This window comes from Pungitius pungitius, chromosome 20 (assembly GCF_949316345.1).
Source record: "Pungitius pungitius chromosome 20, fPunPun2.1, whole genome shotgun sequence".
Taxonomy (NCBI): domain Eukaryota; kingdom Metazoa; phylum Chordata; class Actinopteri; order Perciformes; family Gasterosteidae; genus Pungitius; species Pungitius pungitius.
In genome coordinates, this window is record NC_084919.1 from 15,156,058 (window position 1) to 15,181,903 (window position 25,846).

General features: G+C 44.6%; 1 protein-coding gene across 2 annotated transcripts; it reads right to left on the reverse strand.

Moving 5' to 3' along the window:
• tnfrsf21 (tumor necrosis factor receptor superfamily, member 21) lies at positions 1-25,632 on the reverse strand. 2 transcript variants are annotated; one of them, XM_037449316.2, is made up of 6 exons: positions 25,231-25,632; positions 16,543-17,236; positions 13,854-14,435; positions 7,991-8,256; positions 3,854-4,115; positions 1-2,002 (listed from the first exon to the last, which is right to left on the reverse strand). In XM_037449316.2, the coding sequence occupies exons 1-6, from the start codon at positions 25,255-25,257 to the stop codon at positions 1,773-1,775; spliced, it is 2,061 nt and encodes a 686-aa protein (XP_037305213.2). In that variant the 5' UTR covers positions 25,258-25,632; the 3' UTR covers positions 1-1,772. The 2 variants fall into 2 exon arrangements, with proteins under 2 accessions (XP_037305213.2, XP_062415457.1); XM_062559473.1 differs by lacking the exon at positions 25,231-25,632 and adding an exon at positions 23,789-23,863.
• Between the last annotated feature and the right edge of the window lie 214 nt (positions 25,633-25,846).

The following is a 25,846-nucleotide window of genomic DNA, read 5'->3' on the forward strand; positions in this document are numbered from 1 at the left end:
TATGACAAATACTTTGAGCTTTAATTGGTTGAATTCAAGAGGTTACATAGTAGTAAACATAGTGGTTACACACGTTAATGAACTCCTCCACTTAAGCCACAAGTGCGTTTCAAACCTTACCATCATTCTGTCAGACTTCCTTAGAAGAAAATACAATTAAAAGAGTCCCAACAGCCTCGTGGAGGGCAAGCTCACACTTGTCATTCCCATCATCCCCATGATCATTGTCAACATCCCACAAATCACTGGTCCTTCGTGCTGTCAGGAATCCTTGAAATAGTCATTAGTTCAGGGTTAATACCCCCTGCGTTTCCATAGTAACTGGCTTGGTGAAAACAGAGTCTATCCTCCTCTCCTCTCATGGCGCCTGAAATATCCCCTCCAAACGGCAATGAGGTTTTTTTGGTGGTGCATTTCAGCTTTATTATTTACTTGGAACTTGGAATGAACTGAAAGAGCACATTATTTCGATCTCATTTCAATCATGTAACACAAGTAGATCTCAAGTATGGAGTAATGCATGACTTACATCCAGGCCAGCTCATCCTCATCATCATCATCATCATTATCATCATTAAGCCAAGCGGGGGAAAGGGTAATATAAATAAATACAGTGAAGTCAAAATGATAACAAAGTGGTGCTAAAATAAGGTTATCAGACTGAATGTAGAAAACCAATCGACATAATATTTTTTTTGTCATTGGCATAAGACATGAAGGGAAAATATAGTCAGCCTTTTCTCTAAAAAATATAATTAGTGCATCATTTTAAGATTTTTATATCCACCGCATGAAGCCACATATCACTGCATGAAGAAAAAATAGTTGGAAACACTCAGACAGCCAGACATGAAGCTCCAAAATCTCAAACTTGTTGGGGCGAATGGGGCCAGCGAGCAGACATCTGGTGTCGGTTTCATACTGTCCTTCCGTCCAACAGCGACCGAGCATCCAAAGCGACATATCTAAACTGTTTTTAGATATGGATTTGGTTGCAAAGGAACAAATACAGAAATTACTGCTCTTTTTTGATAGTTATGGATCCTTTTTTTCCAAAAGCATATGACTCTACTAATGTGATATTGTGTTACTTAGACATTTAATCTAGTATTTGTTTTTTAAATGGTTTTGTTTCCAGAGCAGCAGATCAGCCGTCTAATCTGACACTGCCCCCTGCTGGTCTGGTAGGTTACCAGCATAAATTCCCCACGGACTCTTGCTCCACGTCAACACAAATGCAAAAAAGGAGGGTGCTGAGAAAAGGAACCAACTCTTCCAAAATATCTGTGATTGTGGTTTGCAAGCCTCCTAAACCGTTTAAATGCTTAATAATAATACCAGTACCATTTAGAGTTATAGTTAATTTACTAGTGTGTGTGTAGTCTCCTTTTATTGCAATCATGTAGCAATAACCACAGACTTAAATATTCTGTTTGTTTTAACGCTGAAATTATGTTGAATACAGGGGAAGCCAGGACGATTGGTACGAACCTAACCCCATAAAGGCATTGGTCAGTTGGGATATATTAACAAAGTTTGGAAGCTCTGAAGCATCATTGTTCTGGTCAAAATACTCCTATACTCATAATACCACCTGGCTGGTAACGTAGTACTCAAGAGCCAAGATGTGAAATAGATCACCATCTCTTCTAAAACACCAAGCTCCAATCATGTGACTGTGAAATGTCACTCTCCATCCGATTGGAGTTATCCCTCCCACAGAGACACTTGTTCTGGTCCTTGCCCATTGGATTTCTTCTTCCCTCCTTGCACTATAACAGGTCAGGAAGGTGGCTGTAGACTGACTCCAGCAGTGTCTGACTGGCCTCTTGACTTTTGACCCCGGCGATCTCAAACAGCTGGTCCAGCCGGTCCTCTGCAGCTGGGATCTCCTCGATGACGTGCAGCTCCTCCGGGTTCAGGATGTGCAGCATGTCGTCAAAGATGGGCTGCAGGTCACACGGGTCCAGACGAACCTGTCGGAGCACGGTGTCTTTCTTCTCTGGAGGGGAGACAGAGAGGGTGCCGTTATTGTGATTAAAGCAATTCTAATCAATATATTTAGAATAGTAGCAGATAAAATGTCTAGGGAAAAGGGTGTTCCCTTGTGGCAATGAACCCAAGGTCGATTCTGTATATCTCAGTTCCACAAAGCATTTTAACATCAGCTCATCACTTTGATTTCCGTGTTCCATTAGCAAGCCACCACTAAAAGCACTGAGCGTTGCATCAACTGATGGAGAGTCCAAAAAGGAGGCGGCTTTTCAATAGTGTGTGTTATCGTTACGTTGGTTACCTTGATGTTAAGCCGGAAAACTGGCAGCTAGCAAACAGTCAGGAAATGCATAAATACTTTTAGCAGTAAATAATTGTAGTCAATAAAAAAAACAAGTATAATCATGGGTGCAAAAAAATACGCATTTCTATCAAATCTACATGGTAAATCTACATCTTCATGGTAAATCTTGTACAGACATCCCATGAATCCTGGTAATCAACTGCAGTTTTATTTGATCAAATAATAAAATACAGCACTATTGCTGATAAAAAGCAAATAAGCAACAACACTCAAAGTGACCACATGGGGGCAGTCGGCATCCACACATGTTTGAACTGATGTCAGGTGGTTTTCTTTAAGTGTAACGCTAAATCAGTGTCCCAATCATAAGAGTATGAAGTTGTGAAAAAATGTGGATGCTCCTACAGGCCACTGCTAGCTAACAGGAGTCACTTCTCTGACAACAATCATATGTTTTGGCTACCAAAAATGCCTTGTGGGGTAAGAATTGGTGGGCCATCTGCAGGTGTCCAAAAACAATACATTACACCACACGAGATGTCACATAGACTTGGTGAAACCTCTTCTGTATCGTCCTAATATAAAAAACAGAAAGCCCCCAGCACCAGAAACAATTTGAATCCTTAAAATGAAATTGGCTATATAGTTTGAGAAAAGACTATAAAAAAAGCCTTTTTCATGTCATAACTATCACACAGAGCTTTTGCATTGGACCTAACAACACCCTTGGACTGCTACTGTTATTATTGGACGATAGAGTACAGCCTCTCATACCTTACTGCTTAATTCTTATTCTAATGAGTATTTTGTGTGTATTTATACACACATAAAAAGTGAGTCAGTTAGGTTGTATTCTATCAGACACCTTCTGATGTTACTACTAGACCAGGGGTGGCCAATAGGTGGATGGCAATAGACCAGTCGAATGCAAAGGCACTGCAGGTAGATTGCCATTGAAGCGAAAACTAATGCTAATTTTTGCCTTTTCCTCAGGTTTCACCGGTGATCAACTGGCATTCAACATCCTCATGCCCAGTCCTTGGAGTAGCTTTTTCTACTAATCGCCAGTTTTTTACTATGCTATAGCGGCATTCCTTCATTGTCATGCATTTGTAAGCCACTATTGAGCTGCAGGCACATTGAATTCCTTTTCTTGACGCGAATGACAAGAGATCTTACTTTTGTTTCGTTTGGAGTTCATTTACGCATTAAAAACGTTGACTAAATACACAAAATAAAACTGTGCACAAGTGCCTAATCAGCTCATCTCTGGATTCACCTATTAGAAACATGACGTCAATATAAGCAGGAAAATAAAGGGGGCGTCACACCAACATATATCCAAAATAGTACGTCCTCAACATAAGGAGGTCCAATTAAACAACATACACACTTTGGGCTCTTACAAGCGATACTTGCTTACTAAAGGACACATTTCATTTCATTCAAAAGCAACCCAATGACCAAACAATATAAATACTACTAATTGCAGTGTTACCAAAAGAGTCACCCTGGTTTTTGGGCACTGCTAAGTTTCACAGATAACGGGCTCACCTTTGGTAATGAACGAGCTGTTCCTGCTGAGGGCGGAGTCTTTACTAGAGGTGGAGTCACAGCGGAGCAGCGGCTCCGATTCGTCGGGGAAGAATCCCTTGGTGCGGTCCGGGGACTGCTCCACTGCCACGCCACTGACCCCGCCAGTGCTTCCGCTGCTGTTGCTGCCACTACCGCCACTGCTGGGAGACCTGACCGGCTTGTTGGTGATACTGATGCTTTGGCTTACATTCACTGAGGTAATCAGCTGGTTGATGTCAAACTGTAGACAGAAATAGAATAATCAGAGGAGTCTGTGACAAATGCTCCAACACAGGCTAGTCTTTGCCACACCATAGTGCTGATTCTCTTCGCTCTCTCGTTCTTTTAATGAGGATGCCAATTTTCTTTGAAAAGACGTCCTTGTTGTTTCTTTCTCTTCTGATTGTGTAACCTCCCGCAGTAAGGATTCTTAAATCAGTTATCAAGATCATAAGCTGTATATTTGGGCTTTGTGTTGAGCTCAACAAATTATTGTTCAATAAGTCACAAATGAGTCTCAACTCTCAAGAATGGCAAATCCGGAGTAAAGAAAAACTCAAGATTTGAGTCAAGTCCCCAGGCAACACTGGTAACTTGTGAATTCTGTTAGGAGTTAAGAATGACAAGGCCAGAGTCAAGACAAGCTAGTCCCTAGATATGTCCAGAGTCTAGAAAAGCTAGTCCCTAGTCCCAAGTCTGCCCTCCCATATAGTCTGCCTCTCACCCGGCAAAAGATCTGGTTTCCTGACACGGGCAGCCCTGAGCAGCCCCAAACAGAGGTAGAGCTGTGAAAAACAATGCCCCTCTGGGGACTTAAACAGACACACAAGGTGCACAGAACAACACTTAGAAGTAATAGTATATAAGTATACACACAGGACACACACACACACACTGGATATGTATTGAGAAATGACAATCCCTCCCAAAAGGATTCTCACAGTCGTAATTACGCTAAACATATAAGCTACAAGTAAGATGAAGCGTAGCTAGAACAGGAACTTGTCCCAACACAGCATCAACCCCACTGAATGGATGACGTCCTGGTACAGACTTAACCACTTCATTTGTCTATGACATTTTAAGTACAAACTGCAGTAATGCGTACAAAATGTAAAACATACTCACAAACACATGTAAGTAATCTTGCTGAATTACTACCCAATTCTGGAGAAATTGCACTTGATGTGCATCAATGTGGCAGCGAGGGGTAATGACTCCTGTTTGTTGTGGATTCTCCTCTCAGAGAAAGAGGAGGATAAGGATACAGGTCTTCCTGTGTACCTGTGTGGTCTGCGACTAATTTGCTCATTAAAAACCAAACTCCAATCCAACTCAAAACCTACTCGATGTAAAAAGATGACAAGAGGAAATAAAAGCAGATGACCCCTTGAAAATGTCCTAAAGGGTGAACACAAGGGCGTAACCACGCATTCGTTGAGGGGTCGTGTCCCCCCAAATAATGAGAAAATACCAACCCCCCCCACCCCAATATACACCAGAAAATATATAAAACATATGTTTTCCTTTCATGAAGCCTGTCAATGGATTGGCATCTTTGCTCGTTAGTGCGACTCCGCAGCGTGGTTTCGCACCCCACTGCCAGCGGACACTCGACTAGATACGGCGTGTGGAGCGGACCAACTGGTTATTAACCTTGGGGACATTATCAATGAAACCTCCGCCGTGAACTATTCATTTGGACCCCCTCAATGTCTAAACCATGGTTACGACCTTGGGTGAACACACAGTGCCGTGTTATAGGCAATTTTTCGAAAAATACATTTATTTCCTTGATTTCCGTGATCAAAAAAATACTTTCTGTGTATCATCCTTCTGTGTAAATATGTCATGTTACAATGTGGTACGACTTATAGACAGGTGTGGCTTATAGATGTACAGATTTCTTTTAGATTTTGCGGCTTATATTCAGGTGCGTCCTATAGTCTGGAAATTACAGTACTTTTGAGTTTTGGAACTGGTTCACAGACCACTTCCTGTTTAGTTATTCTGAGGGTTCAGTACCCCCATAAAGTCACACATGCACCAAACAAACTCCATTAAGAAAATGGTTTTCCCTGTTTGGCGTTGAAGACCTTGACCTCAACCTCTCACACATTTGGAGTGAACTGACCATTTTCTCAATGGATTTTGTTTGGTGCATGAGGTCATTGTGTCAAAGACAAATTAATAAAAACAACCCTGGATCCCACGAGACGATGTGCACAAGGGGCGCCATCATTTCAGGTTAATTAAGTATGAATATTGTTCCAATGTAACTGCTCCAACTTCCTGTGTGCCGTTTTAATCGGACTGGATTCTCTGCCTCCCCCTCACCAAACATGTTCATTATCTGCTACCTTCTCCAAAGACCAAAATCTGCTCATTATTAAGCTGTGATGAAAGGACAAATCACAATAGAGAAGAAATGAAAAACTGTGACGCTGGAGTTTTCTTGAAACAAGGCTGTCACTGTGCATCACCTTGGACATGCAGTCAAGGGTACCATGATAAGAAAGTTGATGGAGAATAAGAAGTAAGTTAATGGTGATGAAGGACTCCTGTGTTTATGTCTTTCTCTGTCTGTGCGACATGTGTGTTTGTCCTGAGGAAATGACAGTACAAGGCTGTTACCAGACAGGCCCATGACTGAGGTTGGAAATGTGAATCCATAGCAGTCATCCTGCTACACGCATGCAAAAATTATCGATTTGTGAAACTAACTTTTTAAAATAATTCAAACAGGATTCAACCAGAGGGGAAGGAATTACGTCTCTTAAGGGGAAATAGCTTTTCCCCCAAAGAGGCAATTATTAGAGGAGCAACGTGAAGCCTGTTCAGTTGGTTGAACTGGATATAAAAAAAGGATTACGTTGAGTGGTAAATTATTACTGATTAACCATTTACTTTTTTTTTAAATGGCTATAAAATGCAAGTAAAACAGTTGAGGTCAGAGCTAGAACCAGCATTACGTGTGCTACTGCAAAGAAGTGTGAAGTCTGCAGCTCCGACTTAAGGCTAAAAAGGAATCAAAAAATGTTCATGCTGTTCATCTTTTATCAATAAATAAACAGCCTTCTAAACAAGGAGATGTTCGTCAAATATAAAGCGATGCATTCAAATTTAAACCAAACTTCCATGTGGAAACAATGTAATCATTTTCACCTGAGGAGCATTTGATCGTTTGTGTGTGTGTGTGTGTCTGTGAATGTCCGTAGAATGTGTGAAAAGATCTATGAAAGTATTAAGCAATTTGACGCAGCAAGTGAGAAAAGAAAGACAGGATAATTCTGCAGCATCAGAATGTGTAATATTTTGGGTGACCAGATAAGGCTGTATCCTCAAAATGCTCTCGTGGTTGCAGCAACTCTCAATTCCTCAAAATAACTTCTTGCTGACTCTTCAGTCATTACTCTTAACGCTGTGATATAACAGCACATTGCAGACACCGACCCCCATCCGTTGCACTGGTGGGTTTAGCCAACACAGCAGAACACATGTTCTCCAGAATGGACCGAACAGATGCACAACCAGAAAATATAATGGGTACAAATCTAAATGTAACTCAATACGTTACATGTAATTTAGCTGACGCTTTTATCCAAAGCGACTTAAATTGCATTTTTAACCCAAGGCTTTTTACATTTTTACCTGGGGAGCAATTGGGGGTTGGGTATCTTGCTCAGGCACACATCGACTTGGCGCATGGGGCAGCCAAGGTTAGGGCAGCCATGGTTCGAACCGTCGCGCTTACAGTTCCCAGCACACCTTCTCTACTCCATGCGCCACCATCGCCCGCCTCAATAGACAAACTAATAACAGAAAAATTGGTGACATTGAACGATTGTCCATTCTGTCCACAAACAGACATGCAGTTCTTCCCTCTGGAGATGTGCAGAGTCCTCCTTCAACATGAAATCATTGTCCCAAAGTGAACCGTGTGGAACGCGCTGCTTCGTAACACGATTTCCATGGGATAAAGATGCAAGACCACAGCGTGTGCTGCACATTACACCGGCGAGGGATGTCAATGGAAAAGATGTGAACACAAGAAAAGGTCAAAGATCTTAAACTCCTGGTGGGAAAAGCTTTTGCTCACACATCCATCCGATCTACCTGTGGGTTGTCCTCCATGACACAACGGATTTTCTCCACCACGTCGATGCGGCGCTGTCTGTGCAGGGCGTTGATCAGCTTGGCCAGGTTGGCGTCGCCATCTCGGATGGTCCAGTGCTGCAGCGCGGCGTACGCCCGCTCGTGCTCCGACGAGTAGCCATTGGAGAAGGCGGCCATCTCCTTCTCCGTGGCGTTGGCCAGTGACTGATAGATGTCGGCCCACTGGGTGCCCACGTGGGCTGCCACTACCTTCAGGATATCCACTCCTGAGCAGAGATAGAACAGAGATTCTGCTTAAAGGTGGACTACATTCCTGTTCTTTCGCAGGGTTTTCACAGAAACACAATGAAGCAGGTTATCGATGTGCTAACACTGGCTATGCCAATGTTAGGTATGCTAAGAATAGAAATGACCAAGTGTTTTATCAGATCCATATCCAACGGGGAACGAAATCCGTAATATCTACCCTCATCAAAGCCATAGCACTCCACTGACGTCATTTACCAATACATTAGCTGCCCCAGTCGCTTAGTTTATTTTGGGCTTTTTGTGACTTTCTTATACAATGTGGCGTCCACAGCATACACGGCTTAGTTTGCTTGCTGTCATATATTAAGGATGGATATATACTCTATTTGGAGCGGTGTTTCCATGCGTAAACCTCGGGTTACGTAGGAAACCTTTTCAATAGGGTTAAGCAAAATGGTATTTTGATAATAAAACAGACGTACATCAAAAGAAATGTTGGGATTTGGATGAATAAGGAATTGTAGAATGATCATAAAACCTAAAAAACACATCAAAATAACAAACCTGAGTTTAAAGTTGAAGGACTAGTGATCATTTGTTCACTCACTATTCAATTAAGATAAATGTGGCTTACTCGTAATTGAAGAATGTAGCTGTAAACTCTGCTTACTTGGGTTGTAAAGGGGCGGCAAGTTTCCAGAAAGTTTCCACGGGAATATATATCACACTACAGCAGGGCTATTGAGACCACACTACTGCAGGGCTGGGGGTGGACGTGGGGGGAGGGTGGCGCGGATGCTACGGCCACTCAGCAAAGCAAATCTTCGCTTCCCCTAACCTCCAGTTAAATACTCCCTCGTTAGTGGAAGTCGGCTGCGTCTGCGCTGACCACTCCCCCGTCGTTAGGAAACGACAAGTTGATTGCTCTCAGCCGAAACTCAGCCGAAGCACTTTGACACCCTAATCGGTGAACATACACGTTCATGTGCTGTTTTGACAAACAGAGTTTCCAATGATTCAAGCCTGTTGTATTGTATCAATTGCATGTTTCCTTTTTTCTTAAGATTTTGTATTTTGCTAATTTAGTAGCAAATGGCACTGTCTTCTAAAGAAAGCCAGGGCTTCTAAACATAGCTTGCATTGGACTCACAAGTGTTTTTGTTGTATAACCAGTCACGGAGCAGTCACAGACAAATACCAGACCTGTCGACAGTCGCTGCTATTTATCTAGCGATTGTATCGGTTCAGGATATGTAAAGAAATAATAGAACATGGGCACCAGGCAGAGATGGGGACTCGAGTTTGAGACTCGGACTCGAGTCGCACACGCGGTGACTTCCGACTCAACTTGGGACTCGTCCTCGAAAGACTTCAGACTCGACTCGGACTCGAGCTTTGGGACTCGTGAACAATGTTTAATTTTAGGAAAAATCGGATGAGCTCGCTATACCGCTCCCTCCGTTACCTGCCTACGTAACGCGTACATTGACATACAGTATATTGCTGGCGCGGCCACACACGAGAAAGATGTCGAATGCAACGGCCGCTGCTGGGTGGCGCTGGCGGGGAGGCGGGGGTGCGGCTGGCCGGCTATGAATTGGTGCGGCAAAAAATGGGTAGTGCACAAATCCAAAATGATTCAGAAAGTGGATGTTAGCCAGGGTGGTAAGTCCTTGCTCAACAAACACATAGACCCATTGCCTGTACACACAGGCTGAGAGAAAAGTGTACATGAAGCCTAAACACCTGCATAGAAGAACCGGGGGCAGGTTCTGGACAGTTAGAATCAGTTGGGGGCTTAGAAAACTCTGGAGTACAATTTTTTAAGGCCCTTGTGTAGTGCCATAATCATAGACACTATATTATTTTCACTGTAACGTCACCCATTGGTATGTGAACTTCAATGTTACTCCGGACCAATGGCGTTAATGGGAGCATCCCTATTTCTTTAGGGTGGTTGGGGGCACCCATTTAGACATGACACCAACATTTCAAACAGACTACAACGCTACAGCTTACACATATTTCTTTCTTAAAAATCCTTGATCCCTACTTGAACCCCATCACAACATGTTTAACCTTAACATTTAACTTAACAAAATTGTTTTTCTATACCTCAACCCAAGTCAAAAACCTAAACTAACTTCACAATTAACTAATAATTTAAAACCAGAGCTCCAATCTTTAACTGAGCTTTTGTAGTACTTCAAATTTACTTCATGACTTGCAAGTGAAAAGTCAAAATTACCTCAAACTCAAAGTGGATGAAGAACACACCAACACAATACCCCTCCTCCAGTTCTACATTACCTTTTGGACCTTTTTGGCCGGGAGCCTGTCGACCCTCATCCACTTGCTATAAACACAGCACGACGAAGCTAGTAATCATTGAATGACATTTATTCTACTCCTCCTTGCGATCTGCATTCAAACTCATATATCCAGCCTGCAACTAAATATCATATGCCTATCATTGCTTTGTTAGTAGCAGCAGCGGTGGCTTATGGGTCAGCAGAATAGAAAAAATGATATATATGGGATTGTGGAATCAAAGATGACACCCACCACTGATGGCCAAATGAAAAATTAACATGAATAAAAAATAAAAACCTATAGATCCAACAAGTGGTCGCACTCCATCGCCTTGTTAGTGCATGTAACTTGATTTGAAGCAGGGTGCCTCGTGCGTCAGCATCTTTACAAACACGTTTCTGTTCATCACATCACATACGTTCTTTCCACTTTCGGAACACACAACGTTAAATTGGTGAATTGGGATCCAAACAAGTGCGGTATACCTCCAAGCAGACAACAAACCCACCCCAAACTGTGCTTTTCACAATCAAACCCAGGCTGAACGGAGAGCAGGCTACCTTGGCCCACCCTGGTACTGCACAACGCAGTGTATTCTAACAAGTGGCTCCCTGCTGGGCTTAGATGTGGAACATTGGGATAATTAACAGTGTGGTTGTTAAACGAGGGAGGATGGTGGGCAGGTAGAATGTTGTTTTCCTCCACAGTTTTAATCAAAGTGGCAATTTATGTTGTGAAGAGTATGCCTGGTGACCACACCAAGCGCAACTGGCCTCTATATCATGTTCTACCCAAAGATCATTTGGGTTTTTACATCTTTATGGGTCAATGGGTCATCTTTATGAGTCTCAATACCTGGCCTCAACATTTTCGAATTTTCTGTTGTATCAAAAAATGGCTACATAATAATAGGTATGTGATTAATTATTATTAATTATTATTACTTATTGTAAGTCGCTTTGGATAAAAGCGTCAGCTAAATGACATGTAATGTAATTAAATGACTGTCAGCTTAATGTATCCTCAAGCTTCAACATTTGTGTGATCGCCTCTTCTTTAATTTGACTCCTGCAACCTTTGTTCCAGATAAATTGTCTGTCCAGATCCTGCACAAGACACGTCTCGCCCGTAAGCCTGGAAAAGCCCATTCAGTAATGCAGTTGCAGTTTTCACTACTTCCTGACCCAACTCAGAGCAAATGCCAAGTACTGTATGTGTGTGATCTGTGCTTTGAAATTTCATTTTCTTTTATTGCTATAGAGTTTTAACTGCTCTAGTAAAGGGGCATTACACCTTGAAGGGGAGCCAGCCACGCACCTTGGAAGGATTAAGAAGAATGTTTTGTTCTCTGCCCCACCGAGTAAACAGCGGTGTAAAATGGCTATTTGGGTTGCATGTGCATATATACATACTCAAGTAAATGCATTCACATGGGTGCAGATCTGCTCATCTGATCAGTAAAAAACAACATGAGCACACACACACTATGAAGTCAGTTTATGTGTCATGAAGGTGTCGGCATCGATCCTCACAAAGCATTAGGTTTTACTTTGACATGTTTCCAGTTAATGAACCGTAGTGGCAGCAGAAAATATTCTCTCCATAACGTAATGAACAGCACTCAGCATAAGGTGATGAGCATGAACATCATCATCTTTGTCTGTGTATTTGACCATTGGCTTTGAGCTTATTATTTATTAACTTAAGAGAAAAATAGTTTAAAAAAAGTCTTCCATTGATCAAATTGATCCTGAAATGACTAATTCAATCTCCTACCAACAGTTAAAGTTGTTCCTTTTAAAACAAACGAGATCCCTAACCTTAACCGTTCAGTATTAGCACACACAATTCAGATGATCAATCCGGCCAATCGCGTCATCTTTAATGAAAAATCGTTCTTCTGGTCTTTGCATTTAACATACAGTAACTTCAGTTATGCATAGAGCACAGTTCATAGGTTTGCGAAGTAAATAAATGCATTTAATCTGTTATGGTGTCAAAGAGTTACTTGTATCTTCTTAGAGCCAAGCCTCTCTTCATCAGGCATCTTCAGTATCTCCCACTTCCAGCCTAAACTCACACCACTGTTACATCAGCTTTCTTGCTCTATGTTCATTTCCTTCTGTCTCTGTATCTCTCTTTGTTGTCCTGTAAGAGTCCCGCTTGACCCATTAATGTGCCTTGCCAGCCAAACAACAACCCTGATGCAGCTCAAACCAGATTATTCCTGTTCTCTGTGGCCAGGCACCGAGGGAGCAGAGAGGCGCGCGGCTCAGCTTCAAAACACACACACACAGTTTCAGAGTGGAGAGTCGAGTGTCTCAGGCAGGAGGTGTCCCCTGGGTTTGGGTCTTTCTGATCGAAGTCAGAAGCTGATCTGTGAGACAAAATGTACTCTACATAGTGTAAACGGACAGGCACTAAAAAGGAGTGGAGAGGAGTCAAACCCCAAAATTCAGACGGAGGAAGTTAAATGAGGCAATAGAAGAGGCATATGCATAATGTAAGACAGATACAAGAAGAGGTAAAAAGAAAGCTGACTGAATTAAAAATAGATCAAAAAAGATTAAAGCGGGAGAAAATCTGCTTGAATAAAGGTCCTGAAAATGGACAAAGGAAGTCAGAAGCGACTAAGAACAAGGAGTTAAAACATTAGGGGAGGAAATAGAAACCAAGACAAAATTGGAAAACGGAGAGCAGCGATGTAACCTGAGTGTGTGTGTGTGTGTGTGTGTGTGTGTGTGTGTGTGTGTGTGTGTGTGTGTGTGTGTGTGTGTGTGTGTGTGTGCGTGTGTGTGTGTCGGGGTTGGATGGTGGTGACCGCAAAGAGGTACGACAAAAGGGTCACATCCTCTATTGTGTAACTACTGCCCTCCATTTGAGGCCATGTGTATGCAACAGGGACATTACCCCATGTTATTGTCAGTGACACAAGTATAAATCCATGTGCGGGGTACAATCTTTGGCCGAGCATTGACATTTTTTATATAAATTAATTCTTGAGTGATTGCCGGTGTTTATCCACTATTTAAAAGTGTAGAGCTAAGACATTCTCACTCACACAATGGCCCTAAACTTCAGACTATGATGCTCTATGTTCCGCTCTGGCAGTTATTTTTGACTAGGCAGGTCTTCTCAGAAAACAATTTTAAAGTTTAGCTTAGTCGGTATCAGACTCCCAGGGGCACCGACCAAACATTGGTATACCAACTGGAAGTCCAGGTTGATAGATGCAGTGTTCACTTACGTTTACAGCTTCAGTGGGGTAGGGGGCTGGAAAGAAAAATGACAGCAGGCTTACCCTGTCCGTTGGAGTAGTAGATCCACTTCTCTTTAAGCTGCGTTGGAGGCGCAGCTGCTTTCTTCCGAATTGCCTTCTCTATGATGCTGCTGGGGTCCTGCACGGGCCCCTTCTTCAGCACGCGAGAGCTCCGCTTCACGCTGCAGATCACGATTACCACCAGCACCAGCAGGAGCAGCAGCACTATCATCCACGGGAGGTGCTCGTTGATGTCAAAGTGATCATGGGTGCTGGGCCTGGGGGACCCCCTGCGAGTGGGCCTGTAGTAGCTAGACACACCACTCCCCCCACCTCCGCTCTCCTGCCCGGCTACCTTACTGACACCAACTCTGACTATCTCCGCCCCCTCCATACTATCTGCCGCCTTTTTGTTGGAGCCTGGCATAGGGTCCAAAATGGTTTGCCCGTGTTGGTGTTCGAGGTCTATGTTTTGTTTGTGAGCTGGGAGCTGTGTAACCTGTGGTGAGTCGTGATTGGATGGGGTGGGAAGGCTTAACCTGCTGAGGAGTAGCCCCTCTGCACGGTGGTCTCCCCCACCAAGGTTTCCCCTCAGTTGAATGGCTGCTGACTGTCTGTAGCCGCCTACGATGAGAGACAGAGGGATCGATGACAGCGACATGGAGGAAGAGAGACAAGAGAGACAAGAGATGAGATACAAGAGACATTTTTAGGCCGAAATGGAAATGCAAATAAACCTAAATGATGGATGGAGTAGTAGTAAGAGGGTGAGACTATACATGAGCATTAGTGACTTGAATCATGTCTGATTATATGAGTGCTGATGGATGTTACAGCAGTCTAGGCGACTTATGAGCAATGCCTCTACATGGAGATTAGTTGCATACAGAACAGATGACATGCTCATTATAAGTTGGCTGGTTATTAATAGCCAGGTTTACTAATCACAACTGTGTATCAGTAAAGGGGCAAATCAAAGGGTTGGCGGTCCATGTCGACCCCTTTGTGGGGTAGGGGCCACTGTCGCTGTTGAGTTTGCGTGTTCTCCCCATGTCCAGGTACTCCCGCCTTCCTCCCATGGTCCAAAGACATGCTCTGGCGTTTAGGTCAATTGGTCCTGTAGCTGTGTCTACATCGTGTGAATGTTATTACTAATGGGAACGTGGTGGTAGTGTGTATAGTAGCTCCTGCCATCAGTGTATGAATGGGTGAATCACTAAAAAATCACTCTCCAAGTACAGTCTATTTTTGTTGTTATTTCTGTTTTACCAAACTTGGTTGTATTATCAAGTTAGGTGCAATTTAACCACTGCAGAAGAAGACAGTACCATTCTTTCCATTAAAAAGTACAATCCCCCTGTACTCCACCTTGTGATCACACAGTACACAAGCTCTCAATTTGCTCACCCCACAGCCTGCCCCTTCATTAGGCTTAAGCAATGAAAATTACAACCCAGTGTTTTCCCTACCATTGTAAAAGGGGGCCCCGCTGAAAAAGTGTCCAATTAAAATATATATATATATATATAATTTATTATTTAATTAAATAAAACAATTAAACCTTTTGCCCAACTACTAGCCCCCCAGTCAGCTGAACCGTTTGCCTGACTATTAACCCCCGGTCGGACCGGTTGGCTTTGGCCGACTATTTGAGCGGAACAAATCAGTTCATATTGGATATCATATCCCCTAGACGGAGTCCTTTCCAGCCGCGGGAACAAATCAGCGCTTCATAACAGCTATTGATTATCATTGTGGCCACGGCCACCTCTCTGCTGCTTATTCTGCGCCTGCTGAGTACTGCTGCTAATGGGAATGGTTTTGTATAATGGCATTAAATCATAAATACGCTGCTGACTGTTCCCACTTTGATGGCTGGAAATCCCTCCCATCCTTTTATCAGAAAACAGCAATCCCAAAATGAAGGCTGGCAGCAATAAATCAAATTTCGATATTTATTAGACGCATCTATGCAATTAATGTGGTCGAATGAATGCAACAAAATCATAGAACAACAAAAACAAAACATAACAACAGAACAACAAAAACATAAATAATGTACGTTGGTTAACTTCCAGTTTGCAGAAGAAAACCGGAAGTTGACCGCGGAAACGAAATGGCCGCTGCCTGCAGCCAGTTAGATCAAGATGGAGAGAGCTTTTTGCATTGGAAGTAAACAGAGGCTGAGAACTGTGCAGAGAAATCACTCCACGTGTCAAACAGAAGGGGGGTGAGTGGCAAACGGACAACTTAAAGCACCGCTATGCTAAGCTAGCCGCTAGGCTACTTCCATCTCCCATTTAAAAGTAGGAAGGGAGGGTGTCAGAAGAAAAGACGGGTGAATGGAAGAAATAGTAACATTCCTGAGGTAGAGAACTGCCACCTGGTTGTTTTCGTCCCTATGACTGTGCTTTGTTTTAGGATTCCCATATTGCCCATTATGCTACTTTGCTGGGAAATTGAGCAATAATGCGTGAAAAGGAATCCCGTCTCAAGCTAGAGCTAATCCTGACTTCCAGCCCTGTATGAAATGCATAGTTCATGTAATATAAACTCTAAGCCAGGGGTGCACAAATACGTTGATCGCCAAGGCTTCATCGATTTAAAGGTAGCTCTTAAGCTGAAAAGGTTTGCTCACTTTGAGCCATAAAAAACACAGTCAAAACTACACCGTTTATTCTTTGCCATTTCAAGAGAAGACTGCTTTTTGCATTTAATAAGGGTCTCTCACCTTTATAGGCAGGTCCATTCAGGGACGATGAAGGAGTGGGTAAGGAAGTCATGGGTTCATGTACAACAGCCTGTTCAGGCCCCAGTAGCGTGGATGTAGAGAGAGGCAAAGAGGAAGGGGCTCCACAGACATTATCGGTCTCTTTGGTCCCCGGGGTTATCAGCACCAGACCCTGAGCTTTGCAGTCCGTGTGAGTGCGACACTTTGCCATGCTCGACTCTACATCTGAGAAAGTCCCTTTGGTGCACGGCTTACAGAGCACATCCTCTGTTTCACTGCCCCGCCTTTTCACCCTGGTCCCTGGCGGGCACAGCGAGTGTGGCTTACACTCTGTGACGCCATCCCCTGACAAAAAGCTGTTGGGGGGACACGTGCAGACTCTGTCCTGGATGGGCCTGCAGATGGCTTTCTCCATGAAGCCTGCAGGGCACACAGCTCGACAAGGATGGCATTTCTGCATCCCATTCTCGCCACGTGTGAAGCTGCCTTCGGGGCAGCGGCTGCACTCCCTTACGGCCGTCGGGGTGCAGTGGGCCGACACGTGGGTGCCTGCCGGGCACTTGTCACAGACCAGCTGGGTGCCCGAGTCCGGGTCGGTGTGCCGATAGTGGCGAGGTGAGAGGATTGAATAGTCAGCTGCGCTGATCGTGGTCAAAACCCGAGCAGAGATGTTCACCATCACTGAACATAAGAGCTGAGAAGGGAAGGAGCGTGGGGAAGAGAAGAGACAAAATGGTAATTGTATTTAAATAGCAGAATATCTCTATGCAAAGTATTTGAAGCGCTATCGGTTTTATTTTATGATACCAGCATCCTTAAAGTGACGGCAACACCAATACTTATCATGTGAATGAGAATTCAGTTTGGTTAAATGCTACTTCCACGCTTATTGGCTTATTGCCACACATTTGTAGTATTGCAAACCATTTTGGTGGCATGTTTGCAAGTCAAATTACAAATCTTATTATTGTTGTTGCCAGTGGGCCAATCGGAAGTCCGATTAAAACAGGGAACACTTCATTGGCTGCGAGCAGAACCTTACAAATGCACTGTAAAATCTTTTGTGGGTAAAAGTGATCAAATGCAGGGATTGTTTTAATGGAGAGGTTTCCCAATACTTGGTACTGGATTAGTTGATACCTTAGTGGTATCATTTACTACTACCCAACCTAGCACCTCATGTTCGCCAACGCCTACATTACCCTTTTTCTTCATTTGTGAAAACAACACTGACAAAACATCTCCTTTTAAGTTGACACAGCAAACATGTTCACAAGCATTTGCCTAATAGCTAATCCAGTGGTCACAGAGTACCACAAGCATTGAAGTCACACGGGGAACGCTGGTTCAGAACTCTAGTTAAGAGTTGGCTGCTGTTTCTCCAAATGATCCCTCTACATGGTCATTCCCCCTGGCAGTATCACTGCTTACAGCAGGCCAAAATAAGGCCAAACACTCTAAGGTTTATTCCTCTATGAGAATCCACGGAAAATATCAATGACAAAGGTCTCTCAGTTGTCTTGTGTAACATGTTAAAATTTTGGCAACAATAAATCACATTCTTTGCAAAATGGGAGGCCATTAGTAGTAATACTTCTTCATGAGTACCAACTGACTGAATAACAAGCTGACTAAAAGGTGTTCAAAGTTCTTGATCAGAGGGGCTGGATTTATTGAACAGACAGATGGACAGCTGGCTGGAGTTGGGGGGGAGCTTATAGGTCCTTCAAATTCCTTTTCGACGTTGGGTATGGATGCCAAAGTCACAGATTATTTTCCACAATAGCCAATCAAAAAACAATTTCCAGACTAGTGTTGAGCGATCATTCATGTGTTTGCTTTGAAATATCAAGGGCCACACAGTCAGAGGTGTGTGAGGTGAGTGTCAATTCTGGATAATACAAATCCCACTGCTGCCATGTAGCCATGTAGAAGTCTGCTTTGATGAAATAGGTAGGGGAATAAACAGTTTATTCCAGCGTCATTCATGACCCACTCTTCACTTGAGTTGATGACAATGCAGATTGACTTTACCACAACTGAGAATTAGAACAGACATACAGTGTGTGTGTGTGTGTGTTTCAGAGTCCCTTCTCACCGCTGCTGGGAAGTGGATAATCCTCATGTGTCTCAGATGAACACACACACATTCACACAGACACAAAGGGTGTGAGTCATGTTAGAGCACTAACTTCAGGCAGCCCCATCTCCAATAACGGGGGGCTGGCAGTGATTCTCTGATCTGAGTCTTTAGCAGATGTCAAAATCTGACTTCACTGTATCAGCCCAATGACGGTCCGACCCAACACACGTGTGCTAATGAGCAGGAAAATGAGTGTCGGGGGGGACTCCTGTGCATCATGTTGTAGTAAAAGTGAAGTGACTAAGAAGTGAAAGTAGTTGTTGTGATTCCACCATTGGTTTGAGGATCATGGTTAGGAGGCCTTGAGTTTGGAATTTTGAATGGTTTTTAGTTGTCGCAATTTTCGTTTCTGGTCCCTGCCATCTTCTTTTTGGGGGGCGGAGCTAAGTACAATTAAATATGGCCGATAAATATTACAATAAACTTAAAGTCTGAAGACCAAAACACAGCACACCAGACGACACAGTAGTAGCGGAGAACTAATAACACCTCTCTCAGGCACACGGATGGGAAGAATTTATCAACCAAACTCATTTCCAGATAAAATGTTGTGAAGGGGAAGAAACACAGGAAACACTGCTGTTACATACCGGGAAATCATTTAATCTGAAGTCAGTGTAAACGGACAAAAAATCAAATGGCTACACTTTAACTTTGTTATTTGTCATCTATAATGTACTGGCATCAGTAGTATTAAAGATGCATTATGAAAAACTTTGTCAAGTTTCAACTTGACCACATCATAATAACTCATTTACCTCCAGCCGATACCTTTTCCACTGATGCACAACTGGACTGTATGATAATGTAACTGAAGCCAACTGTTGGAAAGTATTGATCAGAAGAATCTATTCCAAGGCACTTGTACTATAACCAAACTTCCATTCCTACGTCTACCGCGTGCGTCCGGTGGCCAGTCCACAAGGACAATTTAGGACTCTCTGACTGATCTGACACAGAACCAACAGTTCTGCTGGGCCTGAAGTGATGCACCGGGGGGGGAAAGCTCAGCTGATGATGCAATGAATGTTCAGGTCATTTGCCCTGAACTAAAGCATTTGCATTGGGTCATGACAGTCACGTTTCCTTCAGAGCTGGAGCGGGCGGGAGGCCCGACCGGTGTTTTCTTTGAGACATCACAGAGGATGACAAGGTTACACTTTTCCCACAAACTTTGCATCATTGAGTAATACTAGGAAGACCAACTTATTATACGGTTGTTGCTAATTTGAATAAAGGGGTCCATTCTTTCGCCTCTCCGGTTGCCCTTTCCCCGCACGCCACCCCTTTGGCTCTTTGTGCTAGTTCCCAGAACGCTCATCCATAAACATCAGAAGAGCGTGTTCCTGCCATGCTGCTCATAACTGCAGGCCGCGGTGAATGAACACATTGATGTCAGTGGCGCGGCATCGGCGTGATGCTGCTGGAGAGCGCACGCAGCGGTGGCTGGGGACATTCTGGACCCCGGACGGGGCCCTCATTTGCACTTGTTTCCTGCTACGACATATGAAACGCCCAACCGGTCAGGTGGGGCTGTGAAGGAGAGACAGCAGCACAGAGCCTCTACAAGCTCAAGTCCAAGTTAGTTTGGGGGGAAACATTGGGAAATGATTTGTCTTGTATGATTTCTCATACATCTGCCTAACTTAAGCTGGTCTCATCTCTCTGATCTTTTTTTCACATGTCATGTCTTTCCTGATTGAAATACGTGCAGTTAGATGAGAAGATTATATCATACAAATAAATCCAGTTTTTCGCTTATCTTAACACTGAGACAGGAAGGCAGGGAATCCGCTAGCCTGGCTATGTTCAATGGTAAAAACGGCTACTAAAGAACTCATTATTATCCCTGCCAGGAGGTTATGTATATGCTCGTGTAGGCTGACGTGTGTCCGTGCCCTGGCTGTCCACAGCTTATCTTGTACCCAACAGCCAAGTAGCATTTTTGCATCCTGCTAATGTCCATTTGTGTGTGTCTCTGTGGCTTGAGATGCAGCTGCGTGGGGAGCGGAATGACCTCAGACGATCCAGGTCCGTCTGCTGCCATTCATCGCGCCAGGGACACGAATGTGCAGCAGAACAGAAGCTGCTATTTTGACACAGCGAACGTTTCTCTGCGTGGGCGATCGCTGCAGGGACCCCTCCCTTCCAATCAAACACATGCATGCAAACATTGCTCTGTTCCTTTTACCGTTAGGAACATCAAACCCTAACCCTAACCCCAACACACACAAACAACCTTCTACGCAACCACCTCGGCAGCTCTGCAACGCATGGATCCATTTCACTCATTGCTGCCTGCCTCCCTGCTATTATGCCAACTTTGTGTCTTGCCGCACTGCCCCAAAACTACATCATCTGCCCAGTGCACAGTCCAACCGGCCAATGAGAGAGCCAGACGGCAGGCAGTGGGACAAGAACTGGGCTGTTATCCCGCTTTGCCCTCACTCTGTTGTGTCCCTGATGCACTGCAGTCACTGTAGCTGCTGTCCTTTTCCATCCCATGTCATGTGAACGCAGCAGTAAAGTCCGGATGTCCCCGCCTCTGATGCATTGATTTTTGACCATTATTTATTTTGAATCTACCTCTTTTCCGCGTCATGGATGCATAACTAAACTTGCCCCAGTAACCCTTAAAAGATTCAAAACCCACCTGCAGAATTTGGAATTAGGTTGAATTATGTTAAACAGCATTTTGAATTTAAAACTTTTGTGGTCAGTAAAATGTGGCAATTTGCTTTGACTCACTTCTGTTGTTAAACAAAAAGAAGTCACTAAAACCTCATATTATTCAATATATAATTTCAAATAATTTAACCCTAAACCATTTCCATGAGCTGAAATTAATCCATTGCAATATTTGAAACAAATTGAGTAGTTACCAAGACGTCACACATTCAGTTAGGTATTTGGGCCGTTGCCATCTGGCATGAATTGCAACCAGAAATGACACAAGAGTATGAAGTCAAATCAATGTCAAAATCGAAGAGGCCGAATGAGCAAAAGTCGCTTGGGAATCTCGCGAGTCTCTTCCTCATTTGTGCTCTGGGAATTGCTTTGAAGGCAAATCAACGTTGAAATCCATGAGTGTGTTTACAATGTTTACTAGGGAATCAATCAATCAAGAGAGAAGTAGAATGATTTTCTCATGGAACCTCTTTTCAACCAGAGAAGTTGCCCTCTGCTGGTTAGCAGTGAGAATGCAGCTTTAAGGCACTTTTGGCTTCACTCTTTAGACCCCCGAGGATGCCGCCTGGAACAAACACATACATAACTTCTCGTTAAAGGTGAACTAGACGTTTTAAAACGTGGGTGAGGATCTATGTCTCACTGTAAAAGCACTGGTGCAAATCAACGGCCATGATTTTGCTGCATGCCGGGGCGGGTTCCGGGGGACTTTCCTTCCAATGTCTGTCGCTCACTGACGGAGTAAAGGACAGAGATTTCAGGGTGGAGCCCTTGTTTACATCCCAGAGGCAACATTGTGGCGCTGCTGCATCACTGCGGAGCTGGATCCTGCATGTTAAGCATACACACCCACAGCATACACACAGACATACACAGACATTTAGCAACAAACACATCAACCCCCCGACACTTTTTGTGGAACACCGTAATTGTAGCCCCCCCACGCTGAAGCCAGGAGCCATCCAGAGACACACCCAGTTTGCTAGTGGTGAGTCAGATCTTTTTTAGGTGACAGGCGTGACAAACAGACGTCTGCACCTGAACCCAGTGTTTGATTTGCGTTATGAAGGAGTGAATTTCACAACACCAAGGCCGCTATGTTAAAATACGATACCAGATTGTGTGGTGATCGTCGGTAAACAGCCAATCTCCCATGACAGCGCCATCACTCTGGGACAATCTTTCTGGGTATTGAAGGATGACATTTTTGGGTAGCTTGATCAGCATTAGGGATCTGTCTCTTGGTCACAAAGCACCTCTTCTATTGCAGCAACTGATACTTCTGTGAGTTTTCACGAGTCAACGCTTTTGCTGACTTTTTTTGCTGAATGCTGACTTTTTTTTGTCTAGTGACTGTTTCCCTCTCTACCATGTGCAACCGTGAGACAGTGACACCAGCAGCGGCTGGCCAGTAGAGGGCCGTGAGCCACAAAAAATAGAGATGCAACCGAAAGAAATGACACAAGTTGTCAATACTAGTGTTTTTGAAATGTGGAACTCACCCAGTAAAATATGATACCTGTATGAAATACATACCGTTCCTGCAAGTTTCCACCTGTCTCAGCAGCACTGGGGCCACGGAGAAGTGGCCCACAGGAGGCGGGTCTATGAAGCACGTTAGCCAATTGCTGAGTAAACCCAGTCAGCGCCCACAAATAGAAATAGATTCAGCTCGGGTCTGAGCTTGCGTGTCCTCGTTAGGGCGAGACATTGGGCACTCTCACAAGAACCAGTCCAACTCAATGAAATCTCTCCAGGTAAAACAGTAAAACAGCTGTGACCTGATCAACCTGCGCTCACAAGGAATGTTTGGATAGCAAGTTCATGCTAACGACATATTCAGCTTCCCATAGTGGCTTTTTTAAAACTATGTCCAGCAGGGACATTGAATGTTGTATCTGAACATACTGAATTGCCTGTGAGCGTTGCATCAAATCCTACTGGCATGTTTTCTGAAATTGATTGGATGGCTCTTCCTTTCAACCAGCCACTCTGTTTGTGTCGGACAGACCGTCAGCCTTGATTTCATACTCCTGCATGCCCAACATGTGCAGCGACCGATCCGTATCAGGACCACCGCACAAAGCCCCCTGAGGCGCAGCCATCTGGAAGCGAGGCTCACGCGCTGACCGGCAGCTGCACGCAATCCCCGTGACAGGACGTGTTGACTTGTGGTGAGCGGGCAACACCTCTCCCCTCAGAGCGGGAAGTGCACCCTGCTCAGGGGTGAGCGTCTTTCAGAAAGAACTCCATCCAAAGCAATCACGCCTCTGTTTAGTAATGTGTGTGTGTGTGCGTGTTGGACCACATGTGTTACATAATGAGGTGTGTGAGTGCACACAAACATCTGAGTGTGGGTGGGATGTGTGTGTTAGTAACACATGCACACACACGCGGCATGCGACACAGCTGCACCTGTTGCGGCCTCGCTGTCCTCGGGCCGTTAACTCGCAGACAGAGAGACAAGGCTGACATGGCCGCCGCTGGTTGTTTGCGTGCAGAATAGATACTTTGAGTCAGCTGCTGGGGCCTTGGAGCAGGTGGGGGGGGGGGAAGTGAGCTGTGAAAGAGGAACTCGCAGGACGTCAGCCTCAGTCTTAGTTTCGCGGTGTGGACGGATTCTCTGAGTCGTGCACTTCTTAAAGCAGTTGGAGCTGCTGCATGGGGGACATGATTAGAGACGAAACATTTCACCGGCTGAAGGGACGTTTACGCCTCGTTACTAAAAACGGGGTGCTTTGGAGAGCCACCTTTCAAATTGAATTTTACTCAATTGCCTCAAAGAATGGCGGCTTATTCACAGCAGAGATTTTGACCCTTGTTCTGAAGAGGTTAGCATAGCTGCTGCATTAGCATTGGGTCTGTCAGAACCAGCGAGTAGATGATTCACCCAATCACCAGCCACCATTTTTATAAGCATTTTGCAATGACGGCTGTTGAAATGGTTTCACCATTAAACCACCTTATCAAAATGCCCTTCCTGCACATAGTTTACTTTGATTTGACTTGTTGCGTTGCAGAAAAGCACGTGTTGTACATAACAGTGGTGTCCAGGCGTGTTCAGGTGGAGTAGCAGAGCCGGCGCAGATATCGTTATGACTCATATTCTTTTTTAATCTTCTTCTGTCATTTCTTTTAAGGGTTTTTTATTAAATTAAGTTCTTAGGATCTGGTGAAAGAAATGATGATGCCATGCCAATTATTTCTGTTCAGTGAAAGAAATGTCAAAGTTTGACTGTCCCGTTCGTATGCCTTACCAGAACATTGTCAAAACTTTCTATAACAGTTAAAGGTTCATATGACGTGAGCATGTATGAGACGAGACGAAGGTTGTGTGAGGATGAGGAGGATTCAGTGTCCAGACTACTGTCAACACCTGGGGCATAACTAAGGGACACCTCCCTCGTGTGAAGGAGAAAATCCAGTCCAATGATGAACAGATTCCACCGATCATCCACTCTGAACTTACTGCGATGGGGACAATAAAACGTCCTCACACTGACTTGTTAAATGTCCTGCCCGCCCTCTGCCTGCTCCGACTGGTCCCTTGTCTTTGTCGTGGACTGACGTTACCGGTTTTTAGTCCGACACAGAGCGTTCGCAGGGTGAACAATGGGCCGCTGGCATTCTCCATCCTTCCACTGGGGGCCCTTCTAGTGTGGCTCAGCCACAGGGGGATGTACGACTGCTGGGAGGGGGCGCCCCCCCTTGGAGTTCATTTAACAGGCAAACATTATCCGTGGATAGTTTGAAGTGAGGTCTGGGACATAAAACGGGCACTGTCCCTTTAAATGGAGAACCTTAGGACAACGAATACACGCACACACACACAAGCAGGCACGTAGGTGTGTACTCACCACTGCAGACACACACAGGGCCGACATGGTCCTGGGGAGCTAAACACGGAGGAGGGTCGCGCAAACGTCTCGGTCCAAGTTGTCTGCTGGAGAAACACTTCTCATCCTTAGATGTTCCTCCTCTTCATTATCGTCATCGTCATCATCGTCGTCATCATCGTCATCCTCCTCCTGCTCGGCTCGGGGAGGAGAGGAGCTGTGGTGCAGCGGCAGCCTCAACTGCACTGCTTTATAGTCCGCGTGTCCAGGTGGACCGGCTTCAGGTAGCGCGGGGGCGCGGCGCTGCATCCCATGGCGGTGATGGATGGGGGCCACTCGTCCCGTCCAGGTTCGTCAGTGTTCAGTGCGTCCCTCTCTCTCTCTCTCTCTAACTCTCTCTCAGACAGCGCCGCCGGGATGACGTAAGCACAGAGGGGCGGGGTTATCAAATCTCCTCGGCCAATCGCAGCTTCGCATGGGCCATGCACGCTTGTGGTTTAACCCCGTCCTGCCGGGGAGGGGGGCTAGGACGCTGTTTGTGCAGGTGACTCCCGCGGATCAGGCCCGGGACATGTTGTCCTCGCTGTGGGACGTAGCAGAGGTTCCTGCTCTGTGCTCAAGTGTCTGCCTCCATGAC

Bases quoted from the DNA above. Each gene is read 5' to 3' on its own strand.
- tnfrsf21 (XM_062559473.1), bottom strand. From the start codon at position 23,848: ATGTCAGCCTTGTCTCTCTGTCTGCGAGTTAACGGCCCGAGGACAGCG. The intron at 8,257-13,853 runs GTAAGCCTGCTG...ATCTCTGCTCAG, and splicing joins CTACTACTCCAACGGACAGG to GAGTGGATATCCTGAAGGTA. The intron at 2,003-3,853 runs GTGAGCCCGTTA...TCTCCCCTCCAG, and splicing joins CAGCTCGTTCATTACCAAAG to AGAAGAAAGACACCGTGCTC.